The sequence below is a fragment of the Diadema antillarum genome, unplaced genomic scaffold, assembly GCF_040938485.1.
Source record: "Diadema antillarum isolate AM-2024a unplaced genomic scaffold, OU_Dant_1.0 seq00000637_RagTag, whole genome shotgun sequence".
NCBI classification, from domain to species: domain Eukaryota; kingdom Metazoa; phylum Echinodermata; class Echinoidea; order Diadematoida; family Diadematidae; genus Diadema; species Diadema antillarum.
This window is the reverse complement of record NW_027271554.1, coordinates 472,139-491,885: the sequence shown is the minus strand read 5'-3', so window position 1 is coordinate 491,885 and position 19,747 is coordinate 472,139. Positions and strand designations below refer to the sequence as shown.

The following is a 19,747-nucleotide window of genomic DNA, read 5'->3' as shown; positions in this document are numbered from 1 at the left end:
CCGATTAATGCATGTACACCAACATATGTATAATGTATAGCATGGTTAAACTTACAATTAGTCGGCGACCAGCAGCATGATTCCACAAAATAAGTATGATAACCAGCTCTATGCAGGCTGAGACACCTCCTCCTCTTGTGAATGCAGAATGTGGAATGAATCCTACCTCTTCGATGGGGAAGAAGTGGTCCATTGTTTGTCATAATGTCTCGAGCAAAGCCTTACCACATTGTTTATGTTATAGGGAAAGTCGGGGAGTGGAGTTCCGGAGACCACCTATGATTTTGGTCAAGCTGACCTTGCTTCTTCATCCCCTCGATGGGTGCTAAGATGTATTATGTCTGTGGGAGTGCTACATGTACTCCTGGTCATTAATTCAACACACATGGCACATAACATATAAATGGTACATATTTACAAAAGGAGCAAGAGAGGGGAGAGAGAGAGAGAGAGAGAGAGAGAAGGAGAACGAGGTGCATAGCGAAAGCATGGCATCTGAATAGACATACAATGTATTACAAAAAAAAATACAACAAAAATGTGTGGCTACAACACCGTTCATTTCCTAGCCTCACACTTATAGATTCCTATTGTACTGCGAAGGTAAATCTCTATTCTTGTGACAAGTGTAAAGACGGATCAGAGAGAAGTTGCACAGATTTATCTGCAATAAACATGTACACGTAGTTCTACACTTGTTTTAGGTGTAGGTATTCCTCACAATGCCGTCCATTCCCATCAATCACAGTCATAAATTTCACTCAAGATGATCCATGCAGACACGTTATCTTACATCATAGGTTGCTCCGATTTATTACTCAGTGCTTCTTTCCTTCATTCCATGCGATAAATTCAGCTCAATGGGGGTCTGAACTATGTTAATCTATGAAAGTTGCTCAGTTAAAACAACAAAGATGTCCAATCGCTTAATAAGTCTTTTTTTTCTGATAAATTAATTATTGTTAATACCTGTTTAAACTGAGATGTATGGTATCTTTGAAACAATCAACAAACTTGGGATAGAGTCCATGAACTCTACATTTAGGACCAAGCAAGAATAATCAAACTTTGTTGGATTGGTGTATTCCACCTATAATAATACATGTACAGTGTTGTCCTGTCAGAACAAACTTTGCAATATTGACCAGTTGTTAAATCATCTTGTAACATCAGGGTTTGAAAACAACAAAACACAATGAAACTTTAACTTTGGGGAAAGAAAATGCTTTTATCACAAATGAGTTTATCACACTAGTGTGCTTTATAACAACAGTTCATGGTACTGTATGAGGAGCATCTTCTTCACTCCTTCACTTTATATGTAACCCTGCACCACAAAACAAACAAAAAGTCGCCAGACATGAAATTTTAGTTAAGAGCATGTTCTGAAAGAGCAGACTTTTAGCTTTAAAATGATGTATAACTCAAATCAAATGGACTCTCCTAACCAATCTAAATATTAGAAAGAAGGCACACACTCAGGAAAAGTGTGAACTGAGAAAAGAGGCTCTGAAGTACAATGTCTATTCAAGCGCTTAATCTTTACCAAGCCGTGCTGGATGTGCAATGAATGGGACAAAAAACAGGATGTAAATCACTGGAGTTACACAATGAAGGGATTATTAGATTAAATTGAAATTGATCATGCCTTTTTAACACATTCTGTCCTTAATTAATGCCACCTTTCAAAGCAGTAGCGCCATCCTTTCAAAAGTTATAGGACTTGAAAGTGAAGAGTGTTTACATGGTTTTGAAGAAATGAAAACAGGACTCTAAAGACACACTTAATCACACTAATCTACCTAATAATGTTCCAGAAAAACGGCTAAAAAGCATACTTTCCTGCCCGTTTTATGATCCCAAATTTTAGCATAATATAGAAGAAGACTTGCCCTTTCCGAAAATATGAAAAAGTCAACATCGCCTCGGTTGACCTATTTCACCTATTTTAGTCCTCACACAAAATCAGTGTGTGCGACTTTTTGTTCGTTTTGTGGAGCACGGTCACATATTATATGCACAACACTGAACAAGGATGACACGGTTTGTAGCAGCTGTGAGTTAAAGATGCCTCACAAAAGACTAATTTCCATGTAGATCTGTACAACACGTACATGATAACAACATCAGCATAATATCATATGGCGAGAAAGATACCAGTAACACATATGCCTCTCAGTTTATGAGGCAATATTTATCCGTAATACTAATACATGTACTACTACTAATAATAATAGCTGGTTGTTATAAAGTGCATTTCGCACTTGTTAAGTTTATGACCTCAAAGTAAGTGACAATTTAGTAGTTCTGTTTTGTAGCAATCACAGATATTTGATGAAAATGATTTCAATCAATGACAATGTGAAGGGGAAAAACTTCACTCTTTATGCATCCAGGCACTTGGAAGTAACTTGCCATACTTCTTCATCTGCATTAAAGGTGGCTCCTCAACATTCGATATACATGTACATTGTAATATTTTTAATTGATCCAGCGCATTCAAACATATGTGCTTCAGTCCAACAGGAAGGCCATAGGCATGGTGACTCAAATAAGGCAAGTGTCTATTTAATGGCTGTTAGTTTTAAGACATCTGCATCCATCATCAGATAAAGTAATGCAGTGGATGTGCCCTGGGACAAATAAAGCAAAGCAGGGGTTCTCTTTTGCACTTCAAATGGGGGTGTGGGCTACCTTTCAGGTAGCCTAGTTTCTATGTTTTGCATAAAGCTCAACAAAAGGTTGCCTAGCTTCTATATTTTGCATAAAGCTAAACAAAAGGTTGCCTAGCTTCTATACTTTGCATAAAGCTCAACAAAAGGTTGCCTAGCTTCTATACTTTGCATAAAGCTCAACAAAAGGTTCTCAAATGCTTATAATGAATATCAGTATTGCAGCCTGGGCTCTGTGAAATATGTACTGAACATCTCATGACTTAACCTGTTGAGGACAGGCTGAATTTGCTAGAACACCCATTTCCCATAGACGCCTGCCCGAGGTAATACTCGGGACTAGTCTCGAATGGGTTAAAATGACCTTGTACTATTATGCATGTAGCATGTCTATTCCAACTTTCACAGCAAGTCAACAAGGTAAGACTTAACCCGTTCCTTACAGGAACCTGGTAACCTGGTATACCAGGTTCAGGTGGGAGCAACTGATATATGGGAACCTAGTATACCAGGTTCTCAAAATGAAGACAAGAGTGCCTGCTTTAGTGGCCTAAATTCATGTTTCTTTGTCTTAAAATGCCCAGAAAATGGGTTTGATTAAAAGCTCAGAGTTTATTCTATCTGCATTTGTTCTCCTTCTGTTTGAAAAATGCGTATTTCATAGTATTATGTACCTTTTTCCTGATTTAGTTTTTTCGCTTGATCTGCTGTAAACTCATACAAACATTGTACATAGCGATCAAGGCTGAGATCAGTTAGATATCTTGGTTCGCTGACCCCAGTCACCTCATTCAGGTACCTGGTTTTGTGTAGATCAAAAGATTCTGTGAGCTCATCAGAGCACGCTCTATTTATACCTCCTACCTGACTGATATTTCCATTGTTCACTGGCACATGTAGTTGACTGTGGAAAGGGGGATACAATGTACCGCTTGACTGCCTTCACACAGCTGGATTACCAACCTGTGTGCCTCTCTGTGGACGGGCAAAAAGAATCTAGTTTGAGGGCATTAAAGGCACTCAAAGAATTGCGAAAGGAACGGGTTAACAGGTGCAGTTATAGCCTTGCATCTTCTGGCTACCTGTAGATGTATTCCTCTTGTGACAGAAATAAAGAGGATTATCCTCCAAACAAGCATCAGCACCCTGCTGTTAATGCAGCAAATTCCTGCTTTGTGAGCAAATAATGTCCTTTTACACACACTTCTGGTGGAAACTGGGCACTGGGAAGGCTTATAAATGAGGGTTAATACCTAGAACTCTTTGTGTGCCAGATCAATCTGAGACTACAAAACACATGAGAGCTTTTGAACAACATTGCTTTTCAAATCCATGTAACTTTTACAGTACAAGCATTTACAACTGTATGCTACAAATGCAGCATTGCAAAGTCATAGCGAAAACTGCTAGCATTGTTGTGACATAAATCTCATGACAATGGCTATTTTCCCCGCAAATAGGCAGTATTCGAAACATTACCCCCCCCCCCCCCCCCCCAAAAAAAAAAAGACTTCTTCAATGCCAGATAGGTCTGAAAGGCATTTTTTTAACAACTTGGACAGAAGATCAGAATTTGCTTGAAAAATCCTTATGGAACTCCGCTATTCAGTCACAACACAGCAGAAGTGGTGTGTGTGGGGAATGGAATCTTACATGATGCTTTAAATGTACGGTGGCATATTGCAATTCGTCAATCAGTTACCAGTCTACTCAGTGGTGTGATTGAGCACAGTCGTGCGTTTGAGCTAAATATGCAAAGTTGGCAAGCTGTTGACTGAGTCAGGCATGCAAACGTAGCACGCAAAGAGTTACAAGCGTTATCAAGGAAAGGTCGACTCAACATCTCAGTCGCAAACACTACTTCACAGCACACACCCAACATCAGTCAGCCATCTTGAGGAATGCTTTCTATGATGGCATTCACATAAAAGCGAGAAACATGAAAACCTTGAGATCTAACACTGTAGGTCTTCAAAGAGTTCTTGTGCAACATGCTTTGTGCAGCATGCGGCCTTGCAAACATCCAGTGGGGGCCTTTTCCAAGAAGTTGGTCCTCAGCAAAGCAAAGAGCGCCCTCTGTTGTCACTCTCCGTCTCATTGGTCAGCAACAGAATCACCATGCTCTATTTTGCTCCTTAGTCGGAGGTACTAGAAAGGACAAGGGTATAAAGAAATTCCGTCAAAGTAATGGTCAATATTGGGCACATAGTCATTATGATTCCTATCTAAACCAATGCTATTAATATATTATGTCACCAGCCTAGGCAATGTTCTGGGGAAAAAAAGAGAAACAGATTTGCATCATTTCTTTTTAAGGAGACAGAGGAGAGATGACCCTGCACCACAAAACCAAAAAAAAGTCGCCAGATATGGATTTTCAATTAAGGGCAGATGCTGAATGAGCAGACTCTAAGCTTTAAAATGATGTATAACTCAATACAAATGGACTCCCCTAACCTACATAATTGTACCTAAATACTGGAAAGAAAGCAAGCATTCTTAAAAAGTGTGAACTGAGAAAAGAGGCTCTGAAGTACACGGTCTATTCAAGCACTTAATCTTTACCAAGCCGTGCTAGCTGTGCCATGAAAGGGACAAAACACAGGATGTAAACCACTGGAGCAACAACAATGAAGGGATTATCAGATTAACCTGCAATTGAGCATGTTCTATTAGCACATTCGGTCCATGATTAATCTTAACTTTCAAAGGAGTAGCCTCATCCTTTCAAAAGTTATAAGACTTGAAAGTGAAGAGTGTGCAAAGGATTTCAAGACATGATATTCAAAGCGGCCTCTAAGACAAGCCTGATCATTCTACTCTTCCCCCAAAAAGGGTTGTAGAAAGACTGCTAAAAACACACTTTCCCGTTCATGTTATGATACCAAACTGAAAAATAATGTAGAAGGAGAGCTCTTTCAGATAATATGAAAAACTCAAGATTGACTGTGTTGAACCATTCCACCTTTTTTGAGTCCTCACTTAAAATCAAGGGGTACGACTTGTTGTTTGTTTTGTGGTGCACGGTCACAATTATACATTAGGCATTTGGGCACCAGAAAATAAAAGTTATCTTCATGATACAGTGGCAGATCCAGAGGGGGGCGCAACCGGCGCACGCCCCCCTTTAATTTTCGTTAAAAACAAAGAAAAAAAAAATGAAATGAAACCCGGAAGTGGCACCAGAAATATTAGTCACGCCCCCCCTTTACAGAATTCCTGGATCCGCCCCTGATGATAAGCTTCTGATTGCTAACCAAGAGTTCGAAAAAAATGAAGGAGAAATATATTGTATTTTCTTGTAACATTATCCTAGAAAGCACATGGTGTTAAAAATGCTACAGTTGTTTTAGCTACTACTTAAACTAGAAATATCACTTAAGGTGATTAATACCCCCGCCCCGTGACGACAGTCTTACCCAAGGAATGATCTTTCCTTGATCTTCTGCCATTTTAATGCCGTTACCATGGCAACGCAGCTTCCGACACGTCCGAAAAATATGTCTTGCACATCTTCCCACCAAGACTATTGTGTGTGCCACATTTCATAAGCTTTTGTCAAAAACTGAGGAAGTAGTTAAATCCGCAAGATCTTTCCTTGATCTTCCGCCATTAATATGCCGTTACCATGGCAACGCAGCTTCTGACACGTCCAAAAAATGTCTTGCACATCTTCCCACCAAGACCAATGTGTGTGCCACATTTCATGAGCTTCAGTCGAATACAGAGGAAGTAGTTCAATCCGCAAGATCTTTCCTTGATCTTCTGCCATTTATATGCCGTTACCATGGCAACGCAGCTTCCGACACGTCCGAAAAATATGTCTTCCACATCTTCCCACCAAGATCAAGGTGTGTGCCACATTTCATAAGCTTTGGTCAAAAAACTGAGGAAGTAGTTAAATCCGCAAGATCTTTCCTTGATCTTCTGCCATTAATATGCCGTTACCATGGCAACGTACTTTCGGGTACTGTCAAAAAATGCGTCTTGCACATCTACAACCAAAGGCACACATCTGTACCAAGTTTCATGGAAATTGGGCAAAAACTGAGGAAGTAGTTTGCAACACAAAATTTTCCATCATTTTGGCTCATAATATGTGAGCTGTTACCATGGCAACATACTTTTTGTCACTGTCAAGAAATGTGTCATGCTGACCTATATCCTAAGACAAACATTCAATATGAATTCCATGAGAATTGGAAGAACACTGATGAAGCAGTTTTGCCATGAAGCATTTTGCCCTATATTTTACCAATAACATGCCGTTACCATGGCAACGCACTTTTTGCCACTGCGGAAATATGTGTCTTGCACATTAACATATTCAGATGAACATCTGTACCTAATTTCATAAAAATTGATCAAAAACTGTGGGAGGAGTTCACGACGCAAGATTTGTACCCATTTTTGCCCATAATATGCCGTTACCATGGCAACGTACTTTTGGGTACTGTCAAAAAATACGTCTTGCACATCTACAACCCAAGGCACACATCTGTGCCAAGTTTTATGGGAATCGGTTGAAAACGGAGGAAGTAGTTCGCGACGCAAGATTTGCAACGGACCGACCGCCCGACCGCCCGACCGACCGCCCGACCGTCCGCTGATTCCTATATACCCCCTTCAAACTTCGTTTGGCGGGGGTATAATAAGGATATTTTCACGCGAGTAATTTTTCTCGCTCAGGTAGATATGCATGAAATTCACATATTCTTTATTCTGCAGAATTAAAATATAAAATGGTATAACATATAGCAAGCCAAAAATGTGTGTGTTCCACTTGTACTTCAGACTACTGTAAAACATGATAATTATTATATTCGCGGCATGAATTTTTCGCGAATTGGAGCCGACAGCCTTTTTTGTGGCATGAAATTGTCGCAAAGTACCACTGGCGTTCAATGCATATACGTGTTAACAAGGACTTTCGCGTGCATTTTAATTTCACGAATCTTGGTGCTCGCGAAATTCGCGAAATTAAAGTGCACGCGAATATTCCTCGTTTTACAGTAGTTTCACATCAAGTAAAATGTGTGAAAATTCCACTTTAGCTGTAACTTAATTTGTTGTCTCTCCTGTTCTAAATTTTGTTTGTCTTGTTTTCAACCAACTTATTCATCACTCTGTGGCAACACAAGAATGAAGGAATGTTCAGCATCAGACTCATCCCACTAGTACTTACATTCTTCCTGCTCTCAATGGCTTGCTGTATCCATAGCAACTCCATGGCAACATTGCTCCTCATCTCTTGCAGCTTCTTGGCATCTGGGATGGCATCTTCCACGTCATCTCCATCATCTACTACATGGAGAAGTTAAGACAACATGAACTTTAATTCTTGGAATCCTGAAGCCATGAAATTTAGAGAGACATCTTTTTTGGAAAGACATTGTAAAACAAAATATCAAACATGGAGTAAACAATCTATTACATTTGATTTATGGTCAAACTGAAAAAACACCAACATACATATCGAATGTGACCATGCACCACAAAACAAACAAAAAGTCGCCAGACATTAATTTTTAGTTAAGAACACATTCTGAAAGAGCATACTTTAAGCTTTAAAATGATGAATAACTCCAATCAAATGGCCTTTCCTAACCTATCTTTATATTGAAAAGAAAGTACACACTCATGAAAAGTGCGAACTGACAAAAGAGGCTCTGAAGCACAGGGTCTATTGAAGTGTTTAATCTTCACCAAGTCGTGCTACCTGTGCAATGAGTGGGACAAAAAACTGGATGAAAACCACTGTTTTAACCACAATGAAGGGATTAACAGATTAAGCTGAAATTAAGCATGTTCTATCAACACATTCTGTCCATAATAATTACCAACTTTCAAAGCAGTAGCATCATCTTTTCTAAACTTTTTAGAGTTGAAAGTGAAGAGTGTGTACAGTTTTTTTTTTTTAAGAAATGAAAGGGGGACACTAAAGACACACTTTCTGTTCATTTCATGATACCAAATTTTAATATAGAAGAAGGCTCGCTCTTTCAGAAAATATACAAAAGTTAAGATTGACCAAAATGACCCTTTTCACCTATTTTCAGCCCTCACACAAAATCAGTGCGTGCGACTTTTTGTTCGTTTTGTGATGCACAGTCACATAAACTGTTTAGTCCATAGAACATATTGGAAAATGCCTAAGGACACACAGATAGTAAGGTACATAATATTCAGGATATGTATCCTGGTTCTGACATGACATGAAGAGGTAATGTCTACATGTATGTTCTATTTGAATCAATCAATCTACTAAGTATTAATTTGAATCTATGGACAGCTTTGTGTGTAATGCAGAATCCAGTGAGACATATTTGGGTACTTCTGCAGTAAAAGGATACATTGCAGGATGTCAGGTTATTCTCTACTTTCAATGTGCATCAACTCCTAATACAATATGATCTTTTAGAACACTTTCAAATAATATCAAGATATAACTTTACACCTGAATTGCTTCAAACAAGCAATCTAGTAGAAATTTTGCCAAAATAAAACTTTTGGGGTGAACATACGAATGCTGGTCTAACATCAATGTACTAACAATGTATGAAGGTCAAATCATGAGTGTTCACTGATAATTTGTTCTTACTCAGCTGAATTGCCAGATATTGATAAGAAAAGATAGGTCATAACAGAAGCCCTAAAATTCTATTGAACACTGTGTTTATACCATTTCTAGACTAAAAGTATGTTACTTGGTCTCATCAAACGGTCACATTTTGGAAATTTGGAAATGATGATGATGATGATGATGATGAAAATAATGATAACAAAATGATGATAATGATGATGATAGTAATGATAATAACAATGATGATGAAAATGGTGATGAAAATGATGATAATAACTACGATGATGATGATGATGGTAACTGAACTTACCAATCAGAGACTGGTCCGAGCTCCAAATTGAGGTGTTGTCCAATGCTACCGAGGCATTCTGGGAATTTTCCATGCTCATCTCTCTCCCAGAGTTCAGGCTACAAGTATCCACATCTACTTGCTCCTTGAAAGAAGGCTTGGCAGAAACAACTGCAAATGTTGTGTTGCCATGGAAATGAGATGGGGAAGAGTTAACTGGTAATTGACCAGACATGGGAAGGGTGGTATTTGGACCAGATGCAACATCATCATCATGATTATTTTTCTCAGTTGCAGTACTGGATGCCGTCTGCATTGCTCCGCTGATTTGAGCAGGGTTTCCTGTAGGCTGCCTGTGATGCAATCTTTGTTCTACATGAGTCCTGGTGGCCATTGCCTCCTCTTTTTCAACTTGTGGAGGATGCAGGTCACCACCAGTGTCAGTGAATGCAGACATCTCGAGAGAAGATACCAACGTCAAATCGGTATCATCAAGGGCATGTCCTCTAGCGCCAGATGCATAACTCTCCTCATGAAGTTCAGCTGCTGTGATACCTCTGTTTTCCTCGGCTTCAGACTCACGGTCCATCTCCTTGGATACGGTTGCCATGCCAACCACAGGGGCAGCATCTTGCTCGGCAGCATCCTCTCCTGCACTATTGCTCTTGGCATTCTTGGATACAACAGTCTCTTCACCAACATATCGATGCGAGCCAAGAGGAGGGTCAACCACAGAAGTAGACAAAGACACCTCATCTCTCTCATCCGCACTGTGGACATCTTTGGCCTGGCCGTCTGGTATCGCTGTCCCAATTAGCTGTGGCGATGCAGTCCCTTCAGGGTATGGAGTATAAGGGAGAGAAAAGCCACAAATTTAAACTAGATATATCGCTACGGCGACTGATATGCCTCCGCCATAATGCATGGTTCTCCTAATAGGTCTATAGTACAATGTCTTGACAATGCGTGATGACAGTTTCACACAATTGGCAAAATATTAAAATGGCAGGTTTGCCACAAATGTGCTGAATGTTCACTTTCCTAGAACTAGGTTCAATTGGATGAATGATTAAAATGTCAGAGTGCAGGTATTTGGGGAACTGATGATTTTTACTTGACTTTTGACCCTTTTACAAGTTTATACATTGAGTAATTTTCAAGGTATTGAGAAAAAGTATAATTTCAGTATCAAATGGGAAAATAGCATTATCTAAACCTGGCCTTTGACCTTTGACCTCACAGTTCCAAAGAGAATCACTGTTAGGTTGAACATGCATAAATATGTAAGTTTCATGATGATACCTCGAGTTACTTTTGAGATATGGAGGAAAAAGTGCAATTCAACACTTTCACTTGACCTTTGACTTTTGACCTTTTGGCAAGAAACTTCCCACAGAATATATATCGGGTCATACATGCATACATCAAGTTAAGAAAAAAAAAACCTTCAGGCATTGCATAAATATAAGGAAAGTAGTGATATTTTGAGGAGTTGACCTTGACCTTTGACCCCCTGACCTTTGAACCATGACCCCAACTTCCCTAGATAGTCACTGCCCATTGGAACAAGCATATATACTAAGTTCCATGAAGATACCTTGAACCATTTGCGAGATATGGAGAAAAACATGAATTTTCAACCTTTTTTTTCACAAAATAACTTGTGACCTTTGACCTTTGACCCCGTGACCCTAGAATCCAAACAAAGTATCATCCCCCCAGGATATACCCTCATACCAAGTTTGATGTAAAACCACCACACGGTTCTTGAGATATCGACAAAAACAAAACGGGATGGACGGACGGACGACCCGAAAACATAATGCCTCCGGCCACTTCATTGGCGGAGGCATAAAAATATGAGTCAGTCAATCGAAATGACTTTCTTAATGTACATTAAAGAGAATCCTAATCTGCAACTTTGCATGGGTTTTGAGCTGGGCAGTCACATGCGAAATTCAAACACTGAATGTTACCCACCACTAAGATGAATTAAAGCCTATAAACTTGAAAATACACAAAGTTAAGTCAAATAAAAATGAGAAATGAGCTCAGCTCATGTAAGGAGAAACTCATGCGGTAAATACGAAATTTGATAGCCAGTAAAAGAGGTCTCCAACCCTTAAAATATGCCAAATAAAAAAAGCACTCAAAAAAGCTGGCATCTCATAATTGACCGAGGATGTTAACAGTGTACACGTAATTTCTTTTTGAATATAATATGATGTACTAACAACAAACTACATAGGAATCATAAGAATGAGGAGAATTTGTTTTGCCGTGAGAGTGTAGTTAGAGTGGTCTTTTTCTTTTTCTGTTCTTTTTTTTTTTTTTTTTTTTTTTTTGCTGTTGCTCTCTGTGGAAAAATACTCACGGGGTGTAACAGTGAAAAGAAGATCTCAGAAACTTTTTTTTCCCTGTAATCTTTTTTTTCCTGCATTCTACCTGTTACTAATTCTTATATCGTACCTGATGAAGATGGCAGTGAGTCTGTCTCCCTTGGAGGACCTTCATCACCTTGAGCAGATGGAAGAGGAGGAGGAGGAGAAGAAGGACTGGGTGGAGGAGAAACAAGAGGAGAAGTTGGAGAAGAGATGGAGGAGGAATTCACAAAAGAAGCTGCGGCGGAGGAAGATGAAGACGAGGCAAGTGATGGCGGTGATTGGTGTGTCTGGGCAGAGGAAGGTAAGGAGGAGGAAGGAGAGGGAGAGGGGGAGGAGGGGGATGAGGGGATCACCGGTTTCCTCCAGTCTTTTCTGGCCAGCCTCTGTAAGACATCACTGCCCTGCTGGTGTTCCAAAATGAAACAGAATCATTTTTAAAATGCATTACAGCCAGAAAGAAAAATGACTGCTCTAATTACCAAATGTTTAAAGTCATGACTTATATAATTTTCCCACTGTTAACAGATTGACTACATTCCTTCGACCATGAAAAAATTGTATCATTAGCAAAACAAACACATAAACAATCACAGAAATACAATCCATATGTGATTATGAAGAGACACGGATACCAACCAAGAATTTAAAAGAGAGAGAGAAAAACAAAGCTTCGGAAAATGACATCTGGTTTTGATTTCTGTAATTGATTTGAATGTTTTTAGCAACTTTGAGAGAGCTGTGCTTGCAAAATAACATGCACTGATAGCTGGCCTTCTGCACTGCCTCCTAAATTTAGCTGATTCTGAATTAGGGTCCCTGGTCAGTGACGGAGCATTAATCTGCACATTACTTGAATATGAGACCGTTCTGAAGCAAATCATTTTCACACAATATTGGATATACAATGAACTCTTGAATGAATCCCATAAGGATTGGAACAATCATCTCCCAGCATTTCCACTGATTCCCACTGATCAGTTACTAGCCTTCCCCTTTAAAGTAAAGAAAAATATTAAGAGATTCACACTTCAATGATGATTGACTGTAAACTTAATGCATAGGAACATCTGTCTTTTTTTGTGTTCTCAGGACATGGTAATAAATCTAAAATTCTTAAAATAATAAAAGAGCATATTTTCTACAAAAAACTAACTGAAGAAACCTTACACATGTTTTGTTATCTTCTTGGAAATGCGGTCGGCAAGGAGTTGATAACGGCCAATCAGGGAGCCTCCTCATTTCCTTGGCGCTTCGCTGCCTGCTTTCTACATCGTGGCACACCTCTTCATACTCCGCCCTCAATCTCTGGAACGAACGGCGGATCAAGGTTCCTCTAACCAGGGCCTGCAGAGTGCCAAAATGATCACAGCACATTTGAATAACAAACATTTTGAAAAGTCTGGACCCTACGGTTGTGTGTTCTCGATATTCTGAGTTCATCATCAAGTTCATGTGTCAATTCAGATAAACTGGACAAAATGGTCTTAACCCGTTCAGGATGAGTCCCGAGTATACCTGGGCAGGTGTCTATGGGAAATGTGTGCTTTAGCAAAATCAGCCCGTCTTCAATGGGTTGAAAAGGGCACCAGAATACTACAGTCTACAGCTGTCTCTACTTGCTTGCAGACAGTACATGTAGATCTTTAAACATAATATAGACACACGAAGAATTATGCAAAAATTGATGATTTCTGTATCAAGCTGTTTTTATTGCAACTTAACTGACAAATTGCTTCTTATCAATGTAGGCTAAATAAACACCAATTATTCAATGTTTTAGTAGTAGCCATGGTTTAAAAAAAAAAAAAAAAAAATCATGGACATGCATACTCGGGTGGGACTTGAAGCTGCCACCTCCTTATTTACTACACAGGCATCATATCCACTTCTCTAGAAAAAGACTACCATTGCCAAGCTTCTGCCAGGTAGCCATTGGTGGTTCTTGTCCCTTTTTAGCAGCAGGTATTTAATCACATTGATGATTCTTGCATCAAGATGTTTTTATTGCAACAGCTACTCAGACACTGAATTTTAGGCAGGGTCTAGAGTCGACAAATGCTCTATTTTCATCAATGAAGGTGAATTCATCAATCTAGACAAGACTTTTAATCAACCGATGCAGAGCGCCCATTAAAACATTTAATGGGCGCTCTGCATCGGTTGATTAAAACTCGATTTTTGAAGAAAAAAAAAACAGATAGGATTTTTTCTTCTTTTCATCATGGATAGTGGACATGTGTGTGTAACAAAAAATCACCGTGCAAAGTTGCGACAATTTATACGTCAGATGTGAGATGAATAGAAATGAATAGGGGGGCAGTCCTCGTACGCGGGAGCGGTCCTCATGAGCGGGTTTCCCGGACTGATGCAGAGTGATGTAATGTTCGTCTATGGAAGTTTCTAAAAAGCTTCGTAGACTTTTTCTACAACACGGTATTCAATACAACTCGGTTTGCGTGCATTGTCAATGCAAAAACAGCGGTCGATCCTAATAACGAGCTTTACCGCGGGGAGCTGAAACGAGGCCACGCAAGTTCGTCGGCGATGTTTTTGCACTGAAACTTTGAATCGAAAAGGGAACAACGCCAAACGGCATTTGATACAGCTGGATTTTCTCAATCACGTAGGTCAAGTTTTTTACGTGAATTTCAGTGTTAAATATTCTTATCAAGCAAATAAACATTAGGCGGTCGATGAGTAGTAGGTCCAAACCTACTCGTCACACACACGCGGTGTCCTGGAAATTGGTCCCCAGGCGCTGCCGGCGCATTTTCTTTACCTGCCCGGCCCTGGCCTGGCCCTACCTCGCTCGCCTCGCTACCCATCCACGCACGGCAACCGCCGCGTCAATACTGGGACATTTAGGTAGCCTATGAAAGAGAGAATAGTTTAGGAGCAAAATATCACCGGTGGCGGCAGAATGGATCTGAATAATTATCGGTTTCACCAACCTGCATGCGACAGACTAGCTGCATTAACTCTTCATTTCTATCACTGCTGCTGTGTACCGCTGATTCGTTCAAGGGGGCCGCCATTTTCGTTTAAAAGCTGTGCAAATTGCAGCAATAGATGGCAGCATCGCGTTATAAGCCTTCGAAGGCTTGCTTTACTCAGTCTGCTGGCTGATAAGCCAAGTACAAAGTACTGTATACTGAGTACTTTTTTTGCTCGTTTTGGCGACTTCGTTCATTGATTCTTCAATTCAATTCAATTTATTTGTTCAATTCCACCAAGAAAGGTTGAATAGTGTAATCAAACACATATAATAAAAAAACAACAACAACAAAAGCGACCAAAAAACAAAAAACAAAAACAAAAACAAAAACCGGATGATCCAGGTGATGTTAGACAAGAATCCAACGCACGATTAACAGGACAAGGGTAGGCATATAGTTGGCTGTAATGTCCGGAATACTGTAAAACAAGGAATTTTCGCATGCACTTTAATTTCGCGAATTTCGCGAGCGCCAAGATTCGCGAAATTAAAATGCACGCGAAAGTCCTTGTTTACACTATATGCATTGAACGCCAGTGGCACTTCGCGAAAATTTCATTCCACGAAAAAGGCTGTCGGCTCCAATTCGCGAAAAATTCATGCCGCGAAAATATCATGTTTTACAGTGATGGAATGGAGCGTGAATTGCTACCCTCTGCACGGATTACAAGCGATTCTTTTTCATGATACTGTGTACATGGTTTCGCAGACTATCAGGCAGTCAATGCGTGCGTGTTTTTGCTCAATGTAATAACTTCCGGTTGGGTACGAATTTCTATATAAGGCCCTACGTAATGTTGCGTCGATCATTGTATTAAAATTTGCTGGAGTACTAGTATTTCATTTCATCTATTTCCACTTTCATAATTGGTTTACAAAATTTGCATAAAACAAACAAACAAGAATGCATGGTATCAAATGGTAGTGGTAGGATCATGAAAAGCACAAAGTATCGTTATAGGCTTATTGAAAATGATCCCTAAACAAATGTCTTGATCTGATGTAAGATATGTGTAATCATTCATAATCATTTGTAATTGGATTGAAACAAACATGAATACAAAATGCGATAAAATAATATTCATGACAACTTGAAATCAAGTCAAAAAACAAAACGAATACGTGTACATTATAAGAGAAAGGGGGAAAAGGAAGAAATATCCATATTAGCTACTAGTATTCGTCAATAGCTACAGTATAGCTAGAGTATTAATAGCTATCGATAGAGTATTAATGTGTGACACTCAAAAAGGAGAACCAGCAATCTCCTCGACGCACTCTACGTGTACACGATAATCCACTTCATAAAAATACAAATTGATAGTGCAGTTACCTTTGAATGCCAGAAGGTATACTTTAATTGCCACAACCCGGACAAGGTTTAGTGGAAAAGAATAAACGAAAAACAATGACGAACGGAGATACACACGAACGCATTGCTATCAGTATTATCACAACCTTCTCATTGATGTTAATACTAACAAAATCATCATATTATTATCGTCATTATTTTCATACACTTGTTATGATAGGGCCTTTTCCAGTTATCATCATCATCATCATCATCATCATCATCATCATCATCATCATCATCATCATCATCATCCCACCATTGGAGTTAAGCATTGCAGTTTTAGTAGTACTAATCTGTGTACCATGACTATAATAGCAATGTTGGTCTGCGTGATGTCCCGAATGTCACTATAGTAAAATTCTTTACGATCCCAAATCAGGACACTGGTATGCGTAGGCCCTATGCCTTTGACGGTGTGCCCGATGCTCAATCCTCTTGTAAACATTATCATAATTCCGGAAGGTGTTGACAACATGTTTATGTTTTCCAATTAGAAATAGACTTGAGTTCATGGAGACCATAGTGTTTACCAACACTAATTTGCTACTGTCGACAGTGTGTGAACTTTCATGTAAATTTAAAGTCATTTAAAGAGGTTTTCGGGACTTGAACTCCGTCTATAGTACCTCTGAGGCATAAAGAAGCAAAGATAAGTGACAAATCTACAATTATTTTTTTTTATATATCATGATCACGGGGATCCGTCATATCACTGATACAGGAGAAAAATCGAGGAAGTGTTAGATAATAATGAAACACGACAATAACACACACGTACTGATGTCGCTTCAAAATACAAAACTTTTGTTTTTAGTGGCTAATAAGTTCCTGTTCCTCTTGTTGATTTTGAACTTCAACAAGACAAACAAGAACTTCCCGATGAATAAATTGCTTTTTGAAGAAAAAAAATGTGAACACATTTCACACCACAGTAACACTTGGCAGGAGTTAATACCAACACCAGCAATGTCAAATTAGCACCAGCTGCAGTGTCAAATTAACATCGCGAAGTGGCAGGTGAACTATACTTTTCAACACCATCATAACGTACTTTCTTCACCAGCTGTCGGTGTGGTCTTATATCGATACTGGTTTGTGTTAGATTTAACACATGAGTTGTTAAATCTAACACAGATCTTTTGGCAGTGTAACAACGTTTTATCACGACATAATTATTCACTAGCAATCTCTAGGATGAGCATAAAGAGTTAGACTGTGAAATTGGGCATCAAAGCGGAATATGTTAAGTCTAGAAGGATTTTGATAGGCCTCGCAATGTCGAGGATTTTGATAGGCCTCACACTGTCGAGGATTTACAAGTGTCTCCTTTTGCCTCGCTGGGGCAAATTTACTAACCTGGATGCAAGATTGTTTGGGAGAGATTTACTACTACAATTAAAATATTTCGGGAAAAGAAAACCCCATAAAATTTCAACGAGTTTTCAGGATTTTTTTCCCGATTGAGTCCCTTGACTATGGTCCTTCCCCCCCCCCCCCCCCCAAACCGGGAATGCTCATTCGGTTACAGATGACCACCTGAGTAAGGGGGAGGGGGCGCGGGAAAATTCATCTCGGTCAACAAAAGTGGAGGGGTGTAAACCTACTGAGCACAAAGTAATAAGGCACGTCGTCCCGATCCCGATAAAAGGGGCGTGTGTCATGTAAAGATCTGATCGAAAGATGGCGCTATTTGAAGTTAGATGACCAAACAGCTGCAGAAAAGCAACGGGGATACTGGCCCCTCGTTGTACTACCGTGTACGTATGCGTAGTGTCACTTTATGTAGCTGCTGGTACAGTATGCATGCATCGTGCATGCATTCCAACTGCAGTCACTGTGTTCGTGTGTGCAACGTACACACAATTTTACAACATTCTATGGAGAAAATCTTATCAGTGTTCGACTGTGCTATGACCTGGAAAATATATCAAGCAGAATTTGCGAATGAGGAGGTCTTTCTGCTGTGAAAGCTCATCAGATAGCTAGCCATATGTAAGTGTTTTGGTGTTATGGTATCAAATTTGCTTGAAGGATGCTTATTTGTTGTGAAAACGTCTTTAGGGAGCGGAGCACATAATAATATCGTGGCATGTACATTTCGTATAGCACGGCCACGGGAATCCAATGTTTACATTCTTTACGTTTTGTATCCATCACCAATCCTGGTTTTCGGTATACACATGGAGTGTCGGGAATAATGTAACTCCACAGTGTGACACCTACTTGCACTTCTTTTTCTAATCTGCACGTTCTGTACCCGCCGATATGTATTACTAGGGCCTACTTGATACAGTTATGTTGTGGCCCCCTCCCTGCTCAGTAATTTTCATGCTCTTCTACAATTGTAGTTCTACTAGACTCCACGAGTCTTAGGTTAGACAGGCTGACCTGACTTGCCTCATAGTCATACAATAAAGATGCTTGCTTGCGTGGTGGTGACTTGCTCGCTCTTTATAACGTTTAGGTCGTAAGGATGGTGCTGGATCATGCTATTGCTAGACCTTGTATAACTGGACCTACTACCACTAGATACTACTTATCGACCACTTTTTGTAATTTCATTAAATACCTAAGTTGTATCTTAGAAAATATCCCTCAGTTTTACCTTAGATTCATTTCACTCAAGGCAGAAAATACCACAGATTCATATCCCGAGCTCAGATTGTTGACTCATAATGTACAGCTGTACCCGCGGAATTCTTGGCAACAAACGCAAGTGACATTTGTGCAAGCTCATCATTTCAATTGACTGCCCGTTCTCCCATTGAAAAGCATGTGTTCACAATAATTAGACCTATGTGTATTTTACTAATGAGGATTTTCTTCAATTCTTTTTCTTCCTGTTTCCTCAGGTTGATATTTACCTGTATCCCCCAATTTCTCTTGATTTGTATTCATGTTCGATTGTTCCAGCGTATTGCGCCCCGTCCTATGCGCACTTTTGAGTTATACGCGAGACAGCCATTGCGCAAGGGTGGTCAATCTAAAAATAGGTGGTCGATGAGTAGCACTACTACTAGTACTAGTAGACTTTTATCCTCGGCTCAGAAGGGGATGGCCTTTGAAGGTGGAATGAATGAGCTCTAAAGTGAGCACTATTCTGAATGCCTCTAGAATAAAATTTTGTCTGTCGTGACTCTGAAGGTGTTAGACCATATGGTGGTCTAGTTTTTGATTTTCCCTCTTAAGTGTGATACAAAGTTCTGTAATTAACATCCATTTATTCATGTCTAAATGGTAGCATGTGACTGATATGTGCATATATGTAGGCCTACAGTTTACATCATGGTTTTTGACTGAAATGGCAATTTTGAAATGCTGAGTATTTTCCTTTAATCTGTCAAGTGTGAAAACTGCCACTTTCTGAGGTTTGGTGAATGTATAGGACATATATTTTTTTTAATCATATTTTTATTTTATTATTATTTTCCATTTGAGCATTTTGTTTTGTTATTGTTTTTCTGATTGTG

At 39.5% G+C, this 19,747-nt stretch overlaps 1 protein-coding gene across 1 annotated transcript in view; it reads left to right on the top strand.

Moving 5' to 3' along the window:
* Positions 1 to 18,125: 18,125 nt before the first annotated feature.
* The window catches only part of LOC139736337 (oxidation resistance protein 1-like), a 111,761-nt gene continuing 110,139 nt past the window's right edge, over positions 18,126 to 19,747 (top strand). Inside the window, exon 1 of the mRNA XM_071647093.1 lies at positions 18,126 to 18,269. Coding sequence (XP_071503194.1) covers positions 18,268 to 18,269 — 2 coding nt within the window. The 5' untranslated portion in view covers positions 18,126 to 18,267. The remainder of the gene's footprint in view (positions 18,270 to 19,747) is intronic.